Consider the following 23,900-nt stretch of genomic DNA (forward strand, 5'->3'; position numbering starts at 1 on the left):
AACATCAGAGATGATCTGGCGGTAGTCGATGGCGTTCTCCTGAAACTGGACCGCATTGTCATCCCACACAGCATGCGCCAGCTCGTCTTGGAACAGCTACACGAGGGCCATCTTGGCGTGGAGAAGTGCTACCGACAGGCCCGAGAGGCAGTGTACTGGCCCGGCATCAATGATGACATCGCCCCACTTGTCAGCGCTTCCAGCCAGCCCAACCACGTGAGACCCTACAGCCCCATGAGTTGGTCACGTCCCCTTGGTCCAAGGTCGGCATTGACCTGTTCCACGCGCTGGGCAGGGACTATGTCCTGATTGTAGTCTATTTTTCAAACTACCCGGACGTGGTATGTTTACACGACATCACATCGTCTGCAGTCATCCGTGCCTGTAAGGACACCTTTGCTCGACACGGCATCCCACTCATTGTGATGTCGGACAATGGCCCCTGCTTCGCAAGCCAGGAATGGTCCAACTTTGAAAGGAGGTACAACTTTGTGCATGTGACATCCAGTCCCCTGTACCCCCAATCCAACGGCAATGCGGAGAAGGGCGTCCACATAGTCAAACGGCTCCTCTGCAAAGCTGCCGATGCTGGTTACGATTTCTACCTCGCCCTGCTGGCCTATCGCTCGGCCGCACTGTCCACTGGCCTGTCGCCAGCCCAGCTGCTCATGGGTCGCACCCTGAAGACGACGGTGCCGTCCATTCACGTCCCGGACCTCGACCATGTTCCGGTCCTTCAACGGATGCAGCTGTCTCGTGCACAGCACAAGGCGGCTCATGACTCCCGTGCAGCTGATCTCCCTGCTCTGGCTCCAGATGACAACGTCCGCATCCATCTTCCGGATGGTGGCTGGTCTGCAACCGCTGTGGTTCTTCGGCAGGTGGCTCCCCGCTCGTTCCTGGTTCGTCTACCGGATGGCTCCATTCTGCGCCGCAATCGACGTGCCCTTCGTCTCGTTCCACGCTCGCTACGTGATCCTCAGCCAGTGCCACACCCTCCTGTTGACCCTGACCTGGACTATGCAGAGATTCCGGTCACTCTGCATCCTCCTCACTCTGCCTGCGGCTCCCGACCCACCCTTGAGGTGGTCAACCAGAATTCGTCGCCCACCTCAGAGACTTAATTTGTGAACTTTGTGGACTTATGGACTTTCTGATTTGTTCTGTTCTTCCGTTTAATCGTTCAAGTGGTTTGTATATAGTGTTCATCTCGTTATTCTTGTGACACGCTGTTTTTCTGCACCAGGCACCTTCCCATGTAAATAGCTTAGTTTTTATGTACATAGTCTTGCAAATATTTTGCACACACGTAGTCAGGAACATTCACCATACACTATTTATTGCCACACAGGTACATTTTTTATAAAAGGGGGGATGTCATAATATACACCAGTATATCAAGGTGCAGACACACACTGATGGACACACATTGGGACCAATCAACACACACAACACCGCAGCCAATCACCAGTGAGAGCACACGCACTATAAAGGCAGGGGGCATCAGAGTTCCCGCTCATTCGAGTAGCAGCTAGCTAGGAGCACAGAGCTCACAGCCTGCAACACAGACATTCACCATGTGCTGAGTGCATCGACTGGTTAGGACAAGGCAAAGGTCTTTAGTTAAAGCTAGTATCGTATTAACCCACAGTCTAAGTAAGTTTAAACAGTTAATGATTCAATAAAATAGTGTTGCACTATTTCAAGTGTTCGTAACCTGTATGTGATCCAGAACATCCAACACATGAGGCACCAGAGATAATTTCCCTCCTCTTCTTCAAAATAGTGTCATAGGATATTTTACCACTGCCACTGGGCGGGCAGATAGGGCTTTGATTTAACGTCTATCCCAAAAGACAGCACCACCGGCAGTGCAGCTCTCCTCGGTGCTGCGTTGGAAACGTCAGCCGGGTTTGTACATTCGGTTCTGTGGGGCACACAACCTTGAAGCTCAAAGTAAAGAGGCATGACTGCTACCCAGTGTAGCCAGTTAAAATGGCTAACTCCCGATGTAGAATGGCCAACCCCGATTTAAAATGGCGAACGGAAAAGGCTGATGGGAAAATCAGCCAACAGGACTAAAAACAAGCAGCTGCAGGTAAAACTGTGTATTCTCCTCTGGGGAGGCCAGACAGAATCGATACCTGCAGCCATCAGCATCACAAAACACCAGCCATCTGAATATTAATTAGCAATCCCCGGGAACAATGTGCAACAAATTAGACACACAAAGCCAACCCAGACTTTTCGGCGCCAGCAGGAGCCTACACAAAGAGAGGTGAACGACCACCCCAAAACCGCCCACCAATCAAGGAATCGCTCCAGCAATGGAGAATATCGAACTAAGTGATTGGGACGAAGTCCAATCACTTGGAACCAGGTACAGGGTCCGCCCCGAAAGGCGGGAAGCCCCTGGGGACTATAAGAATAGAGTCCAAGTTCAAATCGCCCCTCCCTCCTCCTCTCTCTATCCTTCCACACCCTTCGAGACCCTTCTGCTGACCTTCTGCAACAGCCGCTAAAATCGTAAGTCTTACTTCAACGCTCGCTACGAGATAGGCGCTCCTGGCTATCGACCTGTACCAGCTTTGAATCCCGCAGGCTCAGAACCCTTACGAAAGGCCATTCGTTTCCCTGACCTGGTGGGCCATTTCCAAAGTTAAGTATTGGCCTGTTAGTTGTAGGAAGTAGCTTAGAAGTAGAATTAATGTATAAGTATTGATTACTGTATATAATAAATGTGCGTTGATTTAACTCTTACTAAGCAGTGTGTTGGATTATTGATCATTACTTGGACTTGAACCACGTGGCGGTATCAGAAAGATACCTGGCGACTCAAGAGCAAAGGTGATAGAACAAGAGCAATTAAACTAAGGCTAAAATGAGCAACACCAGAGGGCCATGACTGGTAACAGGAAGCACGGTAGTTGGGGTGAGTTCATGGGGAGGCAGACGAGATTCCGGGATGTGGCGGGAGGCTCGAGTTTTGTGTCAAACAGGAGACTCCAGTTTCATGCAGTCCGATTAAGTCTATACGAGCGGCTGAGGGGGGCATTGAAGACATGGCAAATTTGGTCAAGGCTCACTTTGTTTTAGACTTCCTGCTGTTCAGTTATACAGGTCAAGTATCCTTTATCCGATTTCCGGATGAGATTCAGCTACCGTGTCTCCAGTAAGCCTAGGACAATGTACGATAAAATAACCTCAACCTAGTCTACAATTCAAACGTCCAGGGCCAGTTGACGAGGTTGGAGTTGGCTCAAGTCACTGACTTCCTGCGCAAATGATCGCTGAGGTTTGTGCAGCTCACGTCAAGAGTCCATTCAAATAAATGTTACGTTTTTGAATGCATTCAGTTTTTGGGATTCAACCAGAGTAAATTCTGACGCATCCATTATTTAATTTCAGTCAGAGAAAGATAACGTGCCTTTCATGACCCCAGGATATCCCAAAGTATTTTGTAGCAAATGCCATGCAACTGAAACATCATTGTTGTAATGTAGGAAGTGACGGCTGCCAATTTGGGAGCAGCAAGCTCCCACAAACCATAATGGGATAATGACCAGAGAGTTTGTTTATTGAGGGATAAATATTGTTGGAGAGAGAATTCCCCCGCTGTTCAAAATAGTTTGCTTGAAAGTGCCGACCTGTTCAAAATCTGATCCTGAAAGCAATTCCTCTTCATAAAGAGTTGTGGTACTGTGGAGTACACTTCCAGGGTTAATGGTTGAAGCATGTTGTTGTTGAGTAGGTGGAAGGAAAAGGGGTTGAAGGAATATGGGAATAGGGTGGGTAAGAGTTGCAGGATTTTAACCCAGTGACAGGAATTCTTTAATTCTAAGACAGGGTAGTGTGGAGGGGAGCGTGCAGGTGGCGGTATTCCCATGTGTCTGCTGCCTTGTCCTCCTGGTGGCATTGGACAGTTTCAGAGGCACTGCCAAGGAAGCCCTGGTGAGTTGCTACAGTATATACTGGTGTCACTGTACAGTGGTGGAGAGAGTGAATGTTTAAGTTGATGGTGTACTTTGCCCTGGTTTGTGTCAAGCTTTGAATGTTGTTGGAGCTGCATTCATCTGGGCACATAGCACAGTGGTTAGCACTGTTGCTTCACAGCTCTAGAGTTCCAGGTTCGATTCCCAGCTTGGGTTACTGTCTGTGCGGAGTCTGCACTTTCTCCTCCGTGTCTGCATGGGTTTCCTCCGGGTGCTCCGGTTTCCTCCCTCAAGTCCTGAAATACGTGCACTTAGGTCATTTAGACATTCGGTATTCTCCCTCGGTGTCCCCGAACAGGTGCCGGAGTGTGGTGACTAGGGGCTTTTCACAGTAACTTCATTGCAGTGTTAATGTAAGCCTACTTGTAACAATAAAGATTATTAAATAGAAAGTATTCCATCAAACTCCTGACTTGTGTCTTGCAGATGGTGGACAGGCTACAGAAAGTCAGGAGGTGACTTACTCATTGCAGATAGCTTCTGAGCTGCACTTCTGGCTAGAGTATGTATATCGCTGGTTGAGTTAAGTTTCTGGTCAATGGTGACCTCCGAGATATCGGTAGTGGGGAAACGGTGATGCTTACCATGTGAAGAGAAGATGGTCACTGTTTCGCATTTGTGAGATATGAAAATTATATACCATTGATGAGCATGAGCAGGAATTCAAACTGTGTTTGCCTGTTGCCTCAATGATAAACATGTGAAGCAATGGGGTACTGGGGTCACAGAGAGATCAAGAAAGTCTGGGATTCTATCTCCACTCACACTGCACTGAAGTAACATATTCAATCAAGGCCAACAGTTGGGAATGCTGCAATGGGCCTCAGCATTTGCTAAACCAGAAAGGAGGAATATCGGTCAGGCTCCCAGTTTCCTCATCACCACCTCTTCTTCTCCAGTCCTGAAAACTGCAGTCGACTGTGGAATTGCCCGCACTGTTCAAAAACTGAGGAAAGGCCATTGTTCTCGTGAGGCCAAAGGGAAAATTGCACCCAACCTGAAACAGCAATTAAGGAAGATGAATTAAAAACTTGTTTGATAGACTGTGACAAAAATGTAATGTTCAAAAGTATTTCCAACAGGATTTTGTCATTAACTGTGATGTACTCCGTAACAATTCATTTTTATTCCATTTTGATTCAAGTTATCCTTGCTAAGAAACAATTTCACTTGGTATGTTTGATTTTTTATTACGCTTAAAGCAATTCAAAGCAGTTACACCACAATGTAGCACGAAACAAGTTCTTTGCCACCGATTTCTAATACAGGAGCAGATTTGTCACAAAATCTGCTTTCAAGATCAAACCCGAACCCCTTTATCAGAGTCTGTAACTAACTTACAAGTATCCATTATTCTATATATAAGCCATCTGAACTCCTCGATTAGATTCCAGTCTGTAACTCACTCCCGGGTATCCATTATTCTATATAGAAATCATCTGAACTCCTCGATTAGATTCCAGTCTGTAACTCACTCCCGGGTATCCATTATTCTATATATAAACCATCTGAAGTCCTCGGTTAGATTCCAGTCTGTAACTCACACCCACGTATCCATTATTCGATATATAAATCATCTGAACCCCTCGGTTAGATTCCAGTCTGTAACTCACTCCCAGGTATCCATTATTCTATATATAAACCATCTGAAACCCGCGCTTAGATTCCAGTCTGTAACTCACTCCCGGGTATCCATTATACGATATATAAACCATCTGAACCCCATGATTAGATTCCAGTCTGTAACTAACTCCCAGGTATCCGTTATTCTATATATAAACCATCTGAACCTCTCGATTAGATTCCAGACTGTAACTCACTCCCAGGTATCCATTATTCTATCTATAAACCATCTGAACCCCTCGATTAGATTCCAGTCCATAACTCACTGCCAGGTATCCATTATTCTATATATAAACCATCTGAATCCCTTGCTTAGATTCCAGTCTGTAACTCACCCCGGGTATCCATTATACGATATATAAACCATCTGAACCCCATGATTAGATTCCAGTCTGTAACTCACTTTGAGGTATCCATTATTCGATACATAAGCCATCTGAACTCCTCGATTAGATTCCATTCTGTAACTCACTCCCAGGTATCCATTATTCTAAATATAAAACATCTGAACTCCTCGATTAGATTCCATTCAGTAAATCACTTCCAGGTTTCCTTTTTTCTATATATAAACCATCTGAACCCCACAATTAGATTCCGGTCTGTAACTCACTCCCAGGTATCCATTATTCTAAATATAAACCATCTGGAAACATCGATTAGATTCCAGTCTGTAACTCACTCCCAGGTATCCATTATTCTATATATAAAATATCTGAACTCCTCGATTAGATTCCAGTCTCTATCTCACTACCAGGGATCCTTGATTTTATATAAAGCATCTGAAGCCCTCAATCTGATTCCAGTCTGTCGTTCACTCCCAGGGATTCATTATTCTGCATATAAACCATCTGAACTTCTCGATTAAATTCCAGTCTGTAACACACACCCAGGTATCCATTGTTCTATATATACACATATATATATAATATATATATATATATATAAACCAACTGAACCCCTCAATTAGATTCCAGTCTGTAACTCACTCCCGGGTATCCATTATTCTATATATAAACCATAAGACCTAGGAGTGGAAGTAAGGCCATTCGGCCCATCGAGTCCACTCCACCATTCAATCATGGCTGATTTCAACTCCATTTACCCGCTCTCTCTCTCCATAGCCCTTAATTCCTCGAGAAATCAAGAATTTATCAACTTCTGTCTTAAAGACACTCAACGTCCCGGCCTCCACCGCCCTCTGCGGCAATGAATTCCACAGACCCACCACTCTCTGGCTGAAGAAATTTCTCCTCATCTCTGTTCTAAAGTGACTCCCTTTTATTCTAAGGCTGTGCCCCCGGGTCCTAGTCTCCCCTGCTAATGGAAACAACTTCCCTACATCCACCCTATCTAAGCCATTCATTATCTTGTAAGTTTCTATTAGATCTCCCCTCAACCTCCTAAACTCCAATGAATATAATCCCAGGATCCTCAGACGTTCATCGTATGTTAGACCTACCATTCCTGGGATCATCCATGTGAATCTCCGCTGGACCCGCTCCAGTGCCAGTATGTCCTTCCTGAGGTGTGGGGCCCAAAATTGCTCACAGTATTCTAAATGGGGCCTAACTAATGCTTTATAAAGCTTCAGAAGTACATCCCTGCTTTTATATTCCAAGCCTCTTGAGATGAATGACAACATTGCATTTGCTTTCTTAATTACGGACTCAACCTGCAAGTTTACCTTTAGAGAATCCTGGACTAGGACTCCCAAGTCCCTTTGCACTTCAGCATTATGAATTTTGTCACCGTTTAGAAAATAGTCCACGCCTCTATTCTTTTTTCCAAAGTGCAAGACCTCGCACTTGCCCACGTTGAATTTCATCAGCCATTTCTTGGACCACTCTCCTAAACTGTCTAAATCTTTCTGAAGCCTCCCCACCTCCTCCATACTACCTGCCCCTCCACCTATCTTCGTATCATCGGCAAACTTAGCCAGAATGCCCTCAGTCCCGTCATCTAGATCGTTAATATATAAAGAGAACAGCTGTGGCCCCAACACTGAACCCTGCGGGACACCACTCGTCACCGGTTCCCATTCCGAAAAAGAACCTTTTATCCCAACTCTCTGCCTTCTGCCTGACAGCCAATCGTCAATCCATGTTAGTACCTTGCCTCGAATACCATGGGCCCTTATTTTACTCAGCAGTCTCCCGTGAAGCACCTTATCAAAGGCCTTTTGGAAGTCAAGATAGATAACATCCATTGGCTCTCCTTGGTCTAACCTATTTGTTATCTCTTCAAAGAACTTTAACAGGTTTGTCAGGCATGACCTCCCCTTACTAAATCCATGCTGACTTGTCCTAATCCGACCCTGCACTTCCAAGAATTTAGAAATCTCATCCTTAACAATGGATTCTAGAATCTTGCCAACAACCGAGGTTAGGCTAATTAGCCTATAATTTTCCATCTTTTTCCTTGTTCCCTTCTTGAACAGGGGTTACAACAGCGATTTTCCAATCCTCTGGGACTTTCCCTGACTCCAGTGACCGTTGAAACATCATCACCAATGCCTCCACTATTTCTTCAGCTATCTCCTTTAGAACCCTAGGATGTAGCCCATCTGGGCCCGGAGATGTCAATTTTTAGACCTCTTAGTTTCTCTAGCATTTTCTCCTTTGTGATGGCTACCATATTCAACTCTGTCCCCTGACTCTCCGAAATTGTTGGGATATTACTCATGTCTTCTACTGTGAAGACTGAGGCAAAGTACTTATTCAGTTCCTCGGCTATTTCCTTGTCTCCCATCACAAAATTACCAGCGTCATTTTGGAGCGGCCCAATGTCAACTTTTGCCTCCCGTTTGTTTTTAATGTATTTAAAGAAACTTTTACTATCATTCCTAATGTTACTGGCTAGCCTACCTTCAAATTTGATCCTCTCTTTCCTTATCTCTCTCTTTGTTATCCTCTGTTTGTTTTTGTAGCCTTCCCAATCTTCTGACTTTCCACTACTCTTTGCCACATTAAAGGCTTTCTCTTTTGCTTTGATGCATTCCCTAACTTCCTTTGTCAGCCATGGCTGCCTAATCCCCCTTCTGATAACCTTTCTTTTCTTTGGGATGAACCTCTGTACTGTGTCCTCAATTACTCCCAGAAACTCCTGCCATTGTTGTTCTACTGTCTTTCCCACTAGGGTCTGCTCCCAGTCGATTTTCGTCAGTTCCTTCCTCATGCCCCTGTAGTTACCTTTATTTAACTGTAACACCTTTACATCTGATTCTACCTTCTTTCTTTCAAATTGGAGATTGAATTCGACCATATTATGATCACTTCCTCCTAAGTGCTCCCTTACTTTAAGATCTTTAATCAGGTCTGGTTACATCTGAACTCCTCGATTAGATTCCAGTCTGTAACTCACTCCCGGGTATCCATTATTCTATATATAAACCATCTGAACTCCTCGGTTAGATTCCAGTTTGTAACTCACTCCCAGGTATCCATTATTCTATATATAAACATCTGAACCCCTCGGTTAGATTCCAATCTGTAACTTACTTCCAGCTATCCATTATTCTATATATAAATCATCTGAACCCCTCGATTAGATTCCAGTCTGTAACTAACTCCCAGGTATCCATTATTCTATATATAAACCATCTGAACACCTCGGTTAGATTCCAGTCTGTAACTCACTCCCAGGTATCCATTATTCTATATATAAACCATCTGAACCTCTTGATTAGATTCCAGTCTGTAACTCACTCCCATGTATCCATTATTCTATATATAAACCATCTGAACCTCTCGATTAGATTCTAGTCTGTAACTCACTTCCAGGTATTCATTATTCTATATATAAACCATCAGAACCCCTCGATTAGATTCCAGACTGTAACTCACTCCCGGGTATCCATTATACGATATATAAACCATCTGAACCTCTCGATTAGATTCCAGACTGTAACTCACTTCCAGGTATCCATGATTCTATATATAAACCATCTGAACCTCTCGATTAGATTCCAGACTGTAACTCACTGCCAGGTATCCATTATACGATATATAAACTATCTGAACTCCTCGATTTGATTCCATTCTCTAACTCACTCCCAGGTATCCATTATTCTAAATATAAACCAACTGAACTCCTCGATTAGATTCCAGTCTATAACTCACTCCCAGGTATCCATTATTCTAAATTTAAACCATCTGAACTACTCGATTAGATTCCAGTCTGTAACTCACTCCCAGGTATCCATTATTCTAAATTTAAACCATCTGAACTACTCGATTAGATTCCATTCTCTAACTCACTCCTAAGTATCCATTATTCTATATATAAACCATCTGAACCTCTCGATTAGATTCTAGTCTGTAACTCACTTCCAGGTATTCATTATTCTATATATAAACCATCAGAACCCCTCGATTAGATTCCAGACTGTAACTCACTCCCGGGTATCCATTGTACGATATATAAACCATCTGAACAACATGATTAGATTCCAGACTGTAACTCACTTCCAGGTATCCATGATTCTATATATAAACCATCAGAACCCCTCGATTAGATTCCAGACTGTAACTCACTGCCAGGTATCCATTATACGATATATAAACTATCTGAACTCCTCGATTTGATTCCATTCTCTAACTCACTCCCAGGTATCCATTATTCTAAATATAAACCAACTGAACTCCTCGATTAGATTCCAGTCTATAACTCACTCCCAGGTATCCATTATTCTAAATTTAAACCATCTGAACTACTCGATTAGATTCCAGTCTGTAACTCACTCCCAGGTATCCATTATTCTAAATTTAAACCATCTGAACTACTCGATTAGATTCCAGTCTGTAACTCACTCCCAGGTATCCATTATTCTAAATTTAAACCATCTGAACTACTCGATTAGATTCCATTCTCTAACTCACTCCCAGGGATCCATTATTCTAAATTTAAACCATCTGAACCCCTTGATTAGATTCCAGTCTATAACTTACTCCCAGGGTATTCTTTATTCTATATAAAGCATCTAAAGCCCTCAATCTGATTCCAGTCTGCAGTTCACTCCCAGGGATCCATTATTCTGCATATAAACCATCTGAACTTCTTGATTAAATTCCAGTCTGTAACACACACCCAGGTACCCATTGTTCTATATGTAGATATAAACCAACTGAACCCCTCAATTAGATTCCAGTCTGTAACTCACTCCCGGGTATCCATTATTCTATATATAAACCATCTGAACTCCTCGCTGAGATTCCAGTCTGTAACTCATTCCCGGGTATCCATTATACGATATATAAACCATCTGAACACCATGATTAGATTCCAGACTGTAACTCACTCCCAGGTATCCATTATTCTATATATAAACCATCTGAACCCCTCGATTAGATTCCAGTCTGTAACTCACTTCCAGGTATCCATTATTCTATATATAAACCATCTGAACCCCTCGATTAGATTCCAGTCTGTAACTCACTGCCAGGTATCCATTATTCTATATATAAACCATCTGAACACCTCGCTTAGATTCCAGTCAGTAACTCACTCTCAGGTATCCATTATTCTATATATAAACCATCTGAACCCCTCGATTGGATTCCAGTCTGTAACTCACTCTCAGGTATCCATTATTCTATATATAAACCATCTGAACTCCTCGATTAGATTCCAGTCTGTAACTCACTCCCAGGTATCCATTATTCTAAATATAAACCATCTGAACGCCTCGATTAGATTCCAGTCAGTAACTCACTCTCAGGTATCCATTATTCTATATATAAACCATCTGAACCCCTCGATTGGATTCCAGTCTGTAACTCACTCTCAGGTATCCATTATTCTATATATAAACCATCTGAACTCCTCGATTAGATTCCAGTCTGTAACTCACTCCCAGGTATCCATTATTCTAAATATAAACCATCTGAACGCCTCGATTAGATTCCAGTTTGTAACTCACTCCCAGGTATCCATTATTCTATATATAAACCATCTGAACCCTTCGATTAGATTCCAGTCTGTAACTCACTCCCAGGTATCCATTATTCTATATATGAACCATCTGAACCCCTCATTAGATTCCAGTTTGTAATACTCCCAGGTATCCATAACTCAAAATCTAAATCATCTGAAACCCTCATTAAGGTTCCAGTCTGCAACTCACTCCCAGGTTTGTGATATATCCACATACACGAGACGTACTCCTCAGCACTGCACAATTCATGTCAGACAATATGGTTTTGTACCTGTCTCCACTGTCTTTGTATTGGTGTCTCCTTCTTCAGGAAGAAGAGTGAAGTCATGTGGGGGTGGAATGCAAGTGCTGCGTCCGACGCTTTCAGCTTCCATCCCGACCAGTCAGGTTAAATAGACTCGCTTACTTGATCTCAGCCGTGGCGTCGCAATTGGCTGTGGCAAGGCTCCCAGGGAAAGGGCAGATGAAAACCAGGAGAACCACTTCTAACCCCTGTTGAAAAGTGCGTGCGTACATATCGGCTGGGGGAGGGGGGGGCAGAACCATGCGGGGTTACACGCCCTCCATAGTGCAGGCCCGCAACATTTCTGATCTCACACACACAGGCTCTTGGCAGAGCGCCTCAACAACATGTCCATCAGTTCAGAAGAGGGCGAGAGGAAACAGAGGACTGACAACATACTCATCTTCCGGTACCAAGGATTTTGTGTTTTGTTTTTAATTGTTATTGGAACATACGCTCTACTCAAATACACTGTACAGTACCAGGTGGGATGTCGTAGTGTTATCGTAACAATCATAATTTCCATGCAAACACGGTTCACCAAAGATAAAGGAAAGAGGAAAATAATTCTAAAAAATGTCCATATAACGGAAGTGTCACTCGCTGTCAAGTTCAGCAAAACGCATGGTATTTACATACAGCCACTTCCACTGAAAATGCGCAATGTAAAATGGGGCAGTTCACACAGTCAGACTTGGGGCTGTCAACAATCGATGGCAATAAAAGCAGGACTTGTGGTTCCTGGTCTATCTGCTTTGTTCAACTGGAACACAAGAGAGAGAGAGAGAGAATTAAACACAGTTTAATATCCATCATGTTAAAAATGCATACTGACATTTCCACCTATTGCTTCTTTCCCCCAAATATCACCCGGACAGCGATCAACTAACTCCTCAGACCAGGTATCGGTAGAAGGTGCTTTGACTGGTCAGGCCTCAGGGAAGCTGAGCTGATGTCTGCAAGCACAAAGCAATGGAAGAACCAACATTTCTACAGCACCTACCACACCCTCAGTACATCGCAAAGGCACGACATAGCCAATCAAGTGTGTTTTTGAAGGCATGGTTGCTGTTGTAACCTGAGGTACGTGGCTGGTGATTTTCACACAGCAAGCTCACACATACAGCAGTGTGATAAACAGTCAGAAAATTGGCTTCAGTAATTTTGGTTGAGGGATAAATATTGGCTCAGCAGATCGGGCGAACTCCCGTCCTTCTCTGATATAGTACTTTAATGCCCGCACGAAAAAGCAGTTGGTGCCCCAGTTGAACATCTTGTCCGAAAGATGGTACCTCAGAGTGTAGTGCTCCCTCGGTAATGTACTGGGAATGTTAGCCAGGGCTTTGTGCTCCAGTTCCAACTTAAATAAAAGCAAATAGTGAAAGATAGAAATCCTCAAACCAGGTACAACCATCTCCAAAGGGACATTCGTGAACCAGAGGGGTTTTTACAACAATGGACAATGGTTTCATAATCACTATTAGATTTCTCTTTCCAGATTTTTATTGAATTCAGCATCTGCCGTGGTGGGATTTAAACCTGGGTCCCCAGATCATTGCCCCGAGTCTCCGGATAACTGATCCCGTGACAATACCACTACCACCCATTCTCAAGCGGCCCCAAGTACCAATTCCATGTGGAGAACATATATTTTGTTTAATTTACACATCACCGCAAAAGCTTTGTCATTTATTCTGTCCTGCCCCCACCCTATCAGGCCTTTATCTTGGTCCTTCCTCCCTCTCCTTTCACTTCGGCCAAAATCTACTCTACCTATTTCTCAGTTCTGATGAAAGCATATCATCGGCCCAAAATGTTAACTCTGTTTCTCTCCACAGATGTATTCAGGCCTGAGTATTTCCAGCGTTTTCATCTCTTTTACCAGAGGAGACAGATTTAAAATTAACAGGTGGAATTTAACGGAAAGATTTCTAAGTCAATTTGTGGCGGTTGTTGCATAAGAGTTTCCCACCAGCTCTGCTGGCAGGTTCCCCACCGCTATCAAACGACACGTAATCACTTTTTGAGGGAGTTTCTCAACGGTTTAGCCTATACTTAGAATTATTTTCGGGGCAACACATGGCGCAGCGGTCAGCACTGTTGCTTCCCGGTGCTGAGGACCCAGGTTTGATCTCGACCCCGGGTCACTGTCCGCATGGAGTTTACACATTCTCCGTGTCAACGTGGGTCTCACCCCACAACCCAAAGCTGTGCAGGATAGGTGGATTGGCCACGCTAAACTGCCCCTTAACTGGAAAAAAATTATTGGGTACTCTAAATTTAAACACTGGGAGGCTGAACTCGCATGGGGGGGGGCATTTTGAACGGTTGCCACAATCTTTAAGTGAGCTTGTGGGTCCCCCCAATCATAGGCAATGTCACCCCCACATACATGGCCATCAGCCCACATCCCCCCCTGCTATGGGGTCCCTGCCTCCCCTTCCGGGGACCCACCCATCACACACACACCCTCCCAAGCTCCAAGAGACCCCTACGTTCCCCTTCCCAGTGCATCCCCTTCCATTCTCCTTTCATGGGCAAGGTCCCCCCCTCGGGCGCTGACCCTTGGCAGTGCCACCCTGGCACCACCACCCTGGCGGTGCTCCTGCCAACTTGGCAGTGCCACTTGGGAACCTTGGCAGTGCCAAGGTGCCCACATTCCAGGGGGACGGCCAGGGAGCCACCCTGCACTGTTCCTGGCTACCCAGGGACTTCCGATGGCCTCGGTGACGCCACCCCACGGTGCCCTTCGCCCTGCTCCACATTTGTGTGGACCAGTACTGAACGGCGCTGGGCTGCGGCCTTCCTGGGGAGGCCGGTAGATTCTGGGTAAGTAGGCCTCAAGTAGGTTTAAGGCCTACTTACGCGAGCATGACTTGGTCCTACCCATTGTGGGCTGCTTCCCGATCCCAGGAGGCTTTGTTGCTGTCGGGAAGCTAGCAGGAGGCTTCACCCAGGATCTAATTGCCACGGCGTGTTTCCATCGGGCCCAGTATCTTTCGTCAGAGTGATTAGACGTGCAGTGTTTGAGATGAGTAGGATAAATGCATTAAAAGAGAAGCCTGATATATATAAAAATATATGTGAGAAGAAATGGAAGGATATGTTGATGGGAAATATATAGAGTAAGGTTGAAAGACATCTAAAATCCAGCATGGACTAGTTAGACCCAATAGCCTGTTTTCGTGGCGTACATTCTGTAGAACGTTTTGTAACTAGAGAATCAACCGCTGTCAAACTGAACCAAGTTTATAACAGTGCTTGCCAAACAGCAGTGCTAGAAGAATATGAAGACCTCTGCTGGAGTAAAACTAATCTGTATATTATTTTACCAATCGGATGGTTCAGAGACCAGAAAGTGGATTTAACAGCTTAACACTTACTGTATGAAGAAATGTCGATTTCATCAGGCAGCTCACTGATGTTCACTTCAAACCTGTCCTGCACATCGTTAAGGATCTTGGCGTCATTCTCGTCCGACACAAATGTGATTGCCAGTCCCTTAGTGCCGAAACGGCCAGCTCTGGCCACCTGCAACGCAATAGTCGGAATGTCATGGTTATCTGGGAACATGTGACCAGAGGGCTGTCTTGGTAAAATATCGGAGCTGAGAGAGGGGTGTCAGAGAGCAGTGGGGAGTCAGATCCTTGCCTGTACCCTTCCTACTCCTCCCTCAAACACTGGACGCTCACGGCTGTACCTCGGGCGAGCTGCTAACTCTTTCACCATCGAGGGTCCAGAGGGTCTCCGCGTCTGCAAAGCTCATTGCTGCACCACTCAATTTTGGCAGGTCAGCTTCATTGGGAGATAGTTTGGGTTTGATATAGGACAGGAGGAGTTGGATTAACAAGGTGTTTGAGGAGTTTATAGGGACTTGTATAACTCGGAGCCACCAGAGGATGAACGGGAGATGAGGGAGTTTTGGGGGTGTTAAAGTGTCCGAGGCTGGGTGAAGCGGAGAAGGTGGGACTGGAGGAGCTGGTGGGGGGTAGAGGAAGTAAAGGCAGCAATTGGGAGGATGCAGGCGGGAAGGCGGCAGGGCCAGATGGGTTCTCGGTTGAATTTTACAAAGGTTTAAGGAGAAATTGGCATCGATGCTGGTGGAAATGTTCAAGGACGCGATGATCTGTGGGGTCTTGCCAAAAACGATGGGACAGGCCTCCATCTGGTTGTGAAGAAGGATAAGGACCCGGTCTCACAGGCCCATTTCTCTGCTGAATGTGGGCGCAATGATATTGGCAAAGGTGCTGGCATTAAGGTTGAAGTGATGCCTTCCGAGGATGATTGGGGAGGATCAGACAGGGTTCGGCAAGGGCAGATAGTTGTCATCGAATGTCAGGCGGCTGCTGAATGTGGTGCTTTCTCCGGCAGAGGGAAGGGAGTTGGAGGTGGTGGTGGCGTTATATCCGGAGAAGGTGTTTGATCGGGTGAAGTGGAGTTATCTGATGGCGGTGTTGGAGAAGTTTGGGATAGGGCGAAGTTTGTGGCATGCGTGCAGTTGCTTTAATAAGGAGCCGACGGCCAGCATGCGCAGGAATCATATGAATTCAGGATATTAGATTATTTCACCAGGGAATGAGGCAGGGGTTCTCCATGCTTCCTCCCCCCCTTCCGTTTGCATTGGCGATAGAGCCCTTGGCCATTGCGCTGAGGAGCTTGAATTTGTGGAAGGGGTCAGTGAGAGATTGGTGTAACATAGGGTGTCCTTGTACGCGGACGGGTTGTTGTTATAAACCTCAGAGCTGTGTTCTTCGGTGGGGGAAATAATGGGTTGGCTTCAAAGATTTGGGACATTTTTAAAGTATAAGCTGAATTTGGGGAAAAGTGAGTATGTTGTGGTTTCCTCTCCAGGGACAGGGGGCTGGGCTGGGGGACTTGCCATTTCCTGTGGCAATGTCTCACTTCAGGTATCTGAGGGTGCAGGTGGGCAGAGACTGGGCTGGTCTTCGGAGGTTGAATTTCTCTATCTTGATGGGGAGCGTGAAGGCTGATTTGTTGAGGTGGGATAATCTTCCTCGGTCATTGGCGGGCCCGGTACAGGCGGCGATGATGAACATTCTACCGCGATTTTTGTTTTTGTTTCAGTGCCTTTTTTGCCTGAGGCGTTTTTCAAGAAGGTGGACAGGCTGATCTCTTTGTATGGGCGGGGAAGGTGGCCAGGATAAGGAAAGTGCTGCTGCAGTGGGGACAGATCCCGAATCTGATGTACTATTGTTGGGCGGTGAATGCAGAAAAATTAGGGATGGAATAGGGAGGCAGGGGCTTTGTGGGTAAGAATGAAGGCGGGCTCATTAAGGGGGTTGGGGGTTGTGGGCGCTGGCAACGGCACCGCTCCCGTTGGCCCCAGGCAAGTATTTGGTGGTGGTGGTGGTGGCCACGGTGACGATTTGGAGGCAGTTTCGGCAGCATTTTAGCTGCGTCGGGGGAAATGCTGATGTGGCAGAATCACGGATTTGAGTCGGGGAGGATGGATGAGAGGTTCCAGGGATGGGAGGAGAACGGGATCAAGGAGATGAAGGATTTGTTTCTGGGAGCACGGTTTGCGAGCTTGGAGGAATTGAATGAAAAGTTTGGGTTGGCGTGGGGGGGGGGGGGCGGGGGGGGTTTCCAGTAATGCAGGGGCGGGACTTTGCGAGGAATGTCTTCCCCATATTCCTGATAGCGCTCGCCTCTTAGTTGTTGGAGTGGGTGCTATCTGCAGGGGTTTGGAGGGAGGGGGGGAATCATCTCGGCGATTTATGAGAGGATAAGATGTCCATGGAGGGGTCTGTGGCTGAGTGAGAGGAAGAGCTGGTGGTGACATTGGGGGAAGGATTGTGGTGTGAGGTGCTGCAGAGGGCGAATGCCTTGACCTCCTGTGAGAGGCTGGGGCTGATACAGCTGAAGGTGGTGTACAGGGTGCACCTGACAAAGTCATGAATGAGCCGGCTGTTTGAGGGAGTGGAGGATATCTGCTAGCAATGTGGGAGTGGTCTGCCGAATGATGTGCATATGTTTTTGCCCACAGGTGAGTCTTGTTGGGTAGAGGGCTACTGCTCGACTCTGAGCCTCAGTGTGGCGGGAAGGGACCTGCTGACGTTCTTAACCCTGGAGAAGGTGAAATTTGCTCAAGGGGGCGGCGCGAGGTGGGTCCAACAAAAATTGGGGTTTGCTCATTCTGCATTTCGAGAGTTCGTTACTGTTGACTGTTGAGGGAGGGGTGGGGGAAGAAGGGAGAGGTATGGGTGGGTGAGTTGTTTAATGTGTTGGGTGGGTTTATTAATGTCGTAAAATGTTAAGTTTAAAAAAGGTGAGATCGCAGGGGATTGGGGACAGAATAGTAGAGAGTCGGGATAAATGGGTCATTCTTGGCTTGCAGGGTGCTGCAGGGGTCAGTCCTCAACCTCAGCTGTTTACAATCTCTATAAACGATCTGCAAGCAGGGACAGAGTGAAACCTAGCAGAATTTGCAAATAGTACTAAAATAGTGGGAGAGCAGGCAGTGAAGAAGAATCAAAGAGTTCACAGACAGACAGGCGAGGAGAATGGGCCAAAATTTGACAGATGGAGTTTAATGTGGATAAGTGTGAGGTTATTCATTGTGGCTGAAAAAAATAGAAAGGCAAATTATTATCTAAATGGAAAGCAGATTCCAAATGCATCTGGGCAGAGGGATCTGGGTGTCTTTGTTCATGAATCGCAGAAAGTCGGTGTGCAGGTACAGCATGGAATAAAAAAGGCAAATGGAATGTTAATGTTTATTGGAAAAGGACTGGAGTATAAAAGTAGAGAAGTGTTGTTGCTATAGTGTAGGGTGGTGGTGAGACCCCATCTGGAGTATTGTGTCCAGTTTTGGTCTCCTTAGTTGAGGAAGGATGTGGTGGCATTGGAGGCAGTTCAGAGGAAGTTCACCAGATTGATTCCCGGAATGAAAGAGTTGACGTATGAGGAGAGACTGAACAGTTGGGGCTTTTACTCGCTGGAGTTTAGAAGAATGAGGGGGGACCTGATCGAGGTATATAAAATACTAAGAGGGATTGATGACGTAAACGTCAACCTAGGGGCAGCACCGTAGCACAGTGGTTAGCACTGTTGCTTCACAGCTCCGGGATCCCAGGTTCAATTCCTGGCTTGGGTCACTGTCTGTGCGGAGTCTGCACGTTCTCCCCGTGTCTGCGTGGGTTTACTCCGGGTGTTCCGGTTTCCTCCCACAGTCCAAAGATGTGCAGGGTAGGTGGATTGGCCATGCTAAATTGCCCTTAGTGTCCAAAAAGGTTAGGTGGGGTTACTGGGTTATGAGCATGGGGTGGAGGTGTTGGCTTAAGTAGGGTGCTCTTTCCAAGGGCCGGTACAGACTAGACGGGCCGGATGGCCTCCTTCTGCACTGTAAATTCTATGATTCTGTGTTTCAAATGTTCCCCCTTGTGAGACAATCTAGAACGAGAGGTCACAGATATAGGTTGAGAGGCGGTAGATTTAAAACTGAGATGAGGAGGAACTACTTCTCGTGGAGGGTAGTGAATTTGTGGAACTCGCTGCCCCATAGTGCGGTGTAGTTGGATTCATTAAATGGTTTCAAGAAGGAGATAGATGTTTCTGATTTTTAAAATGGGCAAAGGGATATGGGGAGCAGCCAGGGAGGTGGATTTGAGACCAGGCAGAGTTCAACCGTGATCTGGTTGAATGGCTGGAGCAGGCTCGAAGGGTTACATTGTCTACTTCTGTTCCTAATTCCTATGTTCCTATGTTAAGGCATCCAGTGTCAGCATCAAATGCTTGCGAGTAAGTTACAGGAGACCTTGAGCTCTTAACACTGCCCCGACTGCATGCTCCAGCCCCAACCTTAGAAGAACATACCCCTCTCCTCTGAATTAAAAAAAAAAGATGTACCATATACAGCCATCTTGCAGCCTTGTCTGAGCGAGGCTGACAACTCACGTTAGACTAGGCTGAGTTTGGCACTGTTGGTCACTGGATTGAGATGGCTTAGTATTCAATTCAGACAGGACTCTCATTCCAAATGCCGGAGGAGGATTTGAACGAAAGTCTCAGCAATGAAAGACCAGTGCCGATCTGTATGAAAGCCAGCCAACATCACTACAACAACAACATAACACCTTTAAGGTAGCAAATGTCCAGAGGTACTTCACAAAATAATCGTGAAACAAACTTTGTCACCAAGCCAGAGGAGGAGATATTACGCTAAGTGATCAAAAGCCTGGTCGAAGAGATAGATTTTGAGAAGGGTCTTAAAATAGGAGACAGGCGGAGAGATGAAGGGAGGAAAAGTCACCAATAGTACAATGCTAAAAATTGGAGGTGCTCAAAAGACCAGGAGATATAAACATGCAAATTAGGAGGAGTGGCCATTCAGCCCCTCCAGCTGCTCCGCCATTCATTATCATGGCTGATTGGAGCGTAACTTCAACCCCACATTCCTGCCTATCCCAATAACCTTTCACCCCCTTGTTAATTGAGAATCTATCCAGCTCTGCCATAAAAATATTCCCACTCTGCTTCCATTGTCCTTTGAGGAAGAGAGTTTCCAAAGACTCACCACCCTCCGAGAGAAAAAATTCTCATCTCAAAAGTCTTAAATGAGCGGCCCCTTATTTTCAAACAGTAACCCCCTAGTTCCAGATTCTCAACCAAGAATCATCCTTGATGTGGAGATGCCGGCGTTGGACTGGGGTGAGCACAGTACGAAGTCTTACAACACCAGGTGTTGTAAGACTTGGTACAAGAATCATCCTGTCCACATCCACCCTGTCAATACCCCCTTCAGGATCTTTAAAGGTTTTGATCAAGTCGCCTCTTCCTCTTCTAAGCTCTAGTGGATACATACCTAATCTCTCCAACCTTTCCTCACAAGACAACCCACCCAGGAGATAACAAATCTCTAGGCTTGAGTCGATAAAACTGAAAGTCACCATTGCCACTACGTTGAGCACAAAGTTCACCTGACTGAAGGAAACACGATTAGCTTCAGCAAAGAATGAAAGGGTGCTGTACCCTGTGTAAGTAGGTGTCGGAATCTTCTGGCATGTCATAGTTAAATACAATGTTGACTCGCTCAATGTCCATGCCACGGCCAAACAAGTTGGTGGCAACCAGAATCCGCCGCTGGAAATCCTTGAACTGCTGGTATCGGGATAACCTGGAGAAATGAGATACTCAACAAATTCAACATGCCATTTTCATCGAGTCCTGTTGCAAAGGGAGTGGGGAGATATGGGGAGGAAGAAAAAGCATGAAGGGGACTATACACAAGCACAAAGGTGAGGTTAGTTGATCTTAGCTCAGGTGGAAGCAGGCAGATTACAATTGGGTTCAGCACCTTTGAGTTAGGGCAAGAGTCAGCAAGGGTTCCTACTCCTAGTCATTATTTATGCAAACCCCCTTCCCCCAGCACACACACATATAATATATAAAATAGGGCAGCACTTTCATTCAGGATCACGGATGGATGTGAAGCCCGCAGTAGTTGGATAGCCCACTGGCGGCAAGGTGGCGCAGTGGATAGCACTGCTGCCGCATCGCACCAGCGACCCGGGTTCAATTTTGGCCTCGGGTGACTGTCTGTGTGGGTTTTGCACTTTCTCCCAGTGTCTGCGTGGGTTTCCTCCGGGTGCTCCAGTTTCCTCCCACAGTCCAAAGATGTGCAGGTTAGGTGGATTGGCCATGATCAATTGCCCCTTAGTGTCCAGAGATGTGCAGGCTAGGTCATGGGGTTACAGGGAGAGGGGGGTGTGGATATGGGTAGTGCGCTCCTTCAAAGAGTCGGTGCAAACTCGATGGGCTGAAAGACCTCCTTCTGCACTGAGGGATTCGAGGATTCACGGCACTTACAGATACTTGAACAAAGTAAGGGAAGGTGGGTAAAGCTTGTCAGAAGAGGAGGAAATGGAATAAAAATGCTCAGCATGCTGCCTGTGGTAGCGTGGCCCACTACATAGTTTATTCTAGCATACAGAGCGAATGTGTCTGTATGTGCGTATGGTGTGTCCGTGCATATGGTATGTGTATGGTGTGTGCGTGCGCCTGTGCACGATGGGGGTGTGTGTGCGCTGGTGTGTGCGCGCGTCGGTGCGTGTGTGTGTGTATAAAACCCACCCTGCAATGCTCCAGCAACTACTTCCAGGGAGCCCAGGCTGAAGTCACAGATTTTTCTCTCGCTCTGCCCACCTCTCTGGTCGGCTTGAGTTAAGAAACTGAGGCCGTTTATCTCGGGGAGGGGGAGGGGGAGGAGGTGATCAAAACGACGATGGATTTTAACAAAAGCATGGGGCAGGTGCTTCCACAGGCAGGTAGAAGGTGCCACAGGTAACAACCTGGGGGACACCAAATGATGAAGGTTGGTGGAATAGGCAGAAGTGGAGATGAGGGAGAGAGAAAAGCGAGTTGTGAAATGGAACAGGCTGCCTGGGAACAGATTCAGCAGTAACTTTAAAAGAGGGATTTGGATATACATTTGGAAAAGTAAATATGTGCAGGGTGAATAAAATATCTACAGTGCAGGAGGCCATTCGGCCCACCAGGTCAGCACCAACCCTTTTAAAGAGCATGCTACTCCCTTCCCCGCAACCCCACCTAACCTGCAAATCTTTGGACTGTGGCCGAAAGCTGGAGCACCGGAGCAATCCCGTGCACACACGGGGTAAAAGTGCAAACTCCACACAGACAGTTACCCAAGGTCGGAATCGAACCCAGGTCCCTGTCGCTGTGAGGCGGCAGTGCTAACCATTGTGCCACCGTGCCCATGGTGAGGGAGAAACAGCCAGGGGGAGCGACGAATTGGTAACTCTTTCAAAGAGCTGGGACAGGTTGCAACGCTGCTGCACTGTATAATACCGCGTTCATTCCCTTCTGAACCGAGGGCAAAATCTGACCAGATACGTCACCGAGCAAGGCCGCACTAACCTCTCCTCCTGGGGCATGCCTCGGTGAATGGCGATGGCGGGGAAGTTCTGCTCGACCAAGAGCTGTGCTAAGGCGATGCAGCGCTGGACCGACTTTACAAAGATCACCACCTGCAGAGAAGCAGAATTTGGCACATTACGTCGCGGAGTATGAAAGCTGTGGCAAGCAGAACCTCTCAAGTTTAAGCCCATCTGCTCCCTGCGAAGACACAGTCCCAAAAAAAGATAAATTTACAGCTAATTACTATGCAGTTTCTCGAGACTAGTAGCTGCTCGACTCTTTTCGTTACCTCAGAACCTCTCCAGGTCACAAAAGAAAATGAATGCCCCCCCCCCGCCCCAACCCACAATAGAAATAAGAACACAAAGTGCTGGATAAACCCAGCAGGTCTGTCGCATCTGTGGAGAGAGAAACAGAGTTAGTTAAGGTTTCAAATCCAATATGACTCTTTTTCGGATTAAGATCAGCCATGATCGGATTGAATGGTGGAGCAGATTCAATGGGCATCCTTACGCTCTTATTTATTTGTGAATTTGGTTTCGCTCTCCAGAGGTACCCCCGGACCTGCTGAGCTTTTGCAGCATTTTCTGTTCTTTATTTCAGATCCCCAGCTTTTCCACACGCTCAAGTGGACAGTGTCTGAGCATTTCCGGTGCTTCCCCATACACCTCAACAGCAACATACGTTTGCATAGTGCCTTAAAGACAGTGACACATCTCAAGTGCTTCAAAGGAAGGATTATCGAGCAACATTCAACACCAAAGATGTGAGGGCAGATGACCAAAAGCTAAATTTTAAGGAGCGTATTAAAGGAGAATTGAGGGGGAAATTCCAGAGCTTGGGTCCAGGGAGCTGGAAGCATGGCCCCCAATTGCTGAAATTTGGGAGGGGGGGTGAGGTGAGTGAGATTCCAAAATCCAGTGGCAACATTGTTTCATATTGACACATGTCTATGCTTTCTCTAAACATGGGAGCACAACCACCACACAGACTGTAGTGGTTCAAGGTCCATCATTATCTGCTCAAGGGCAATTACAATTGGGCAATAAATGCCAGCCTTGCTAACAATTCCCACAGCACCAAAATCGAATATTGAGAAAAGACAGGTAATTCTACTTTGTTCCCATTATTTTAGCTTGCCACTCCTGCAGGTAATAATTCTTTCATTCAA

At 46.2% G+C, this 23,900-nt stretch overlaps 1 protein-coding gene across 3 annotated transcripts in view; it reads right to left on the bottom strand.

The window, feature by feature from the left end:
* Positions 1–12,234: 12,234 nt before the first annotated feature.
* The window catches only part of LOC140390380 (spliceosome RNA helicase DDX39B), a 62,483-nt gene continuing 50,817 nt past the window's right edge, over positions 12,235–23,900 (bottom strand). For all 3 annotated transcript variants that reach the window (XM_072475494.1, XM_072475493.1, XM_072475495.1), the window contains exons 8-11: positions 22,730–22,839; positions 20,822–20,966; positions 15,214–15,361; positions 12,235–12,593 (exon numbers count right to left, since the gene is read on the bottom strand). In XM_072475494.1, coding sequence (XP_072331595.1) covers positions 12,577–12,593; positions 15,214–15,361; positions 20,822–20,966; positions 22,730–22,839 — 420 coding nt within the window. In that variant the 3' untranslated portion in view covers positions 12,235–12,576. The remainder of the gene's footprint in view (positions 12,594–15,213; positions 15,362–20,821; positions 20,967–22,729; positions 22,840–23,900) is intronic.

Source organism: Scyliorhinus torazame, chromosome 14 (assembly GCF_047496885.1).
Source record: "Scyliorhinus torazame isolate Kashiwa2021f chromosome 14, sScyTor2.1, whole genome shotgun sequence".
Classification (NCBI taxonomy): domain Eukaryota; kingdom Metazoa; phylum Chordata; class Chondrichthyes; order Carcharhiniformes; family Scyliorhinidae; genus Scyliorhinus; species Scyliorhinus torazame.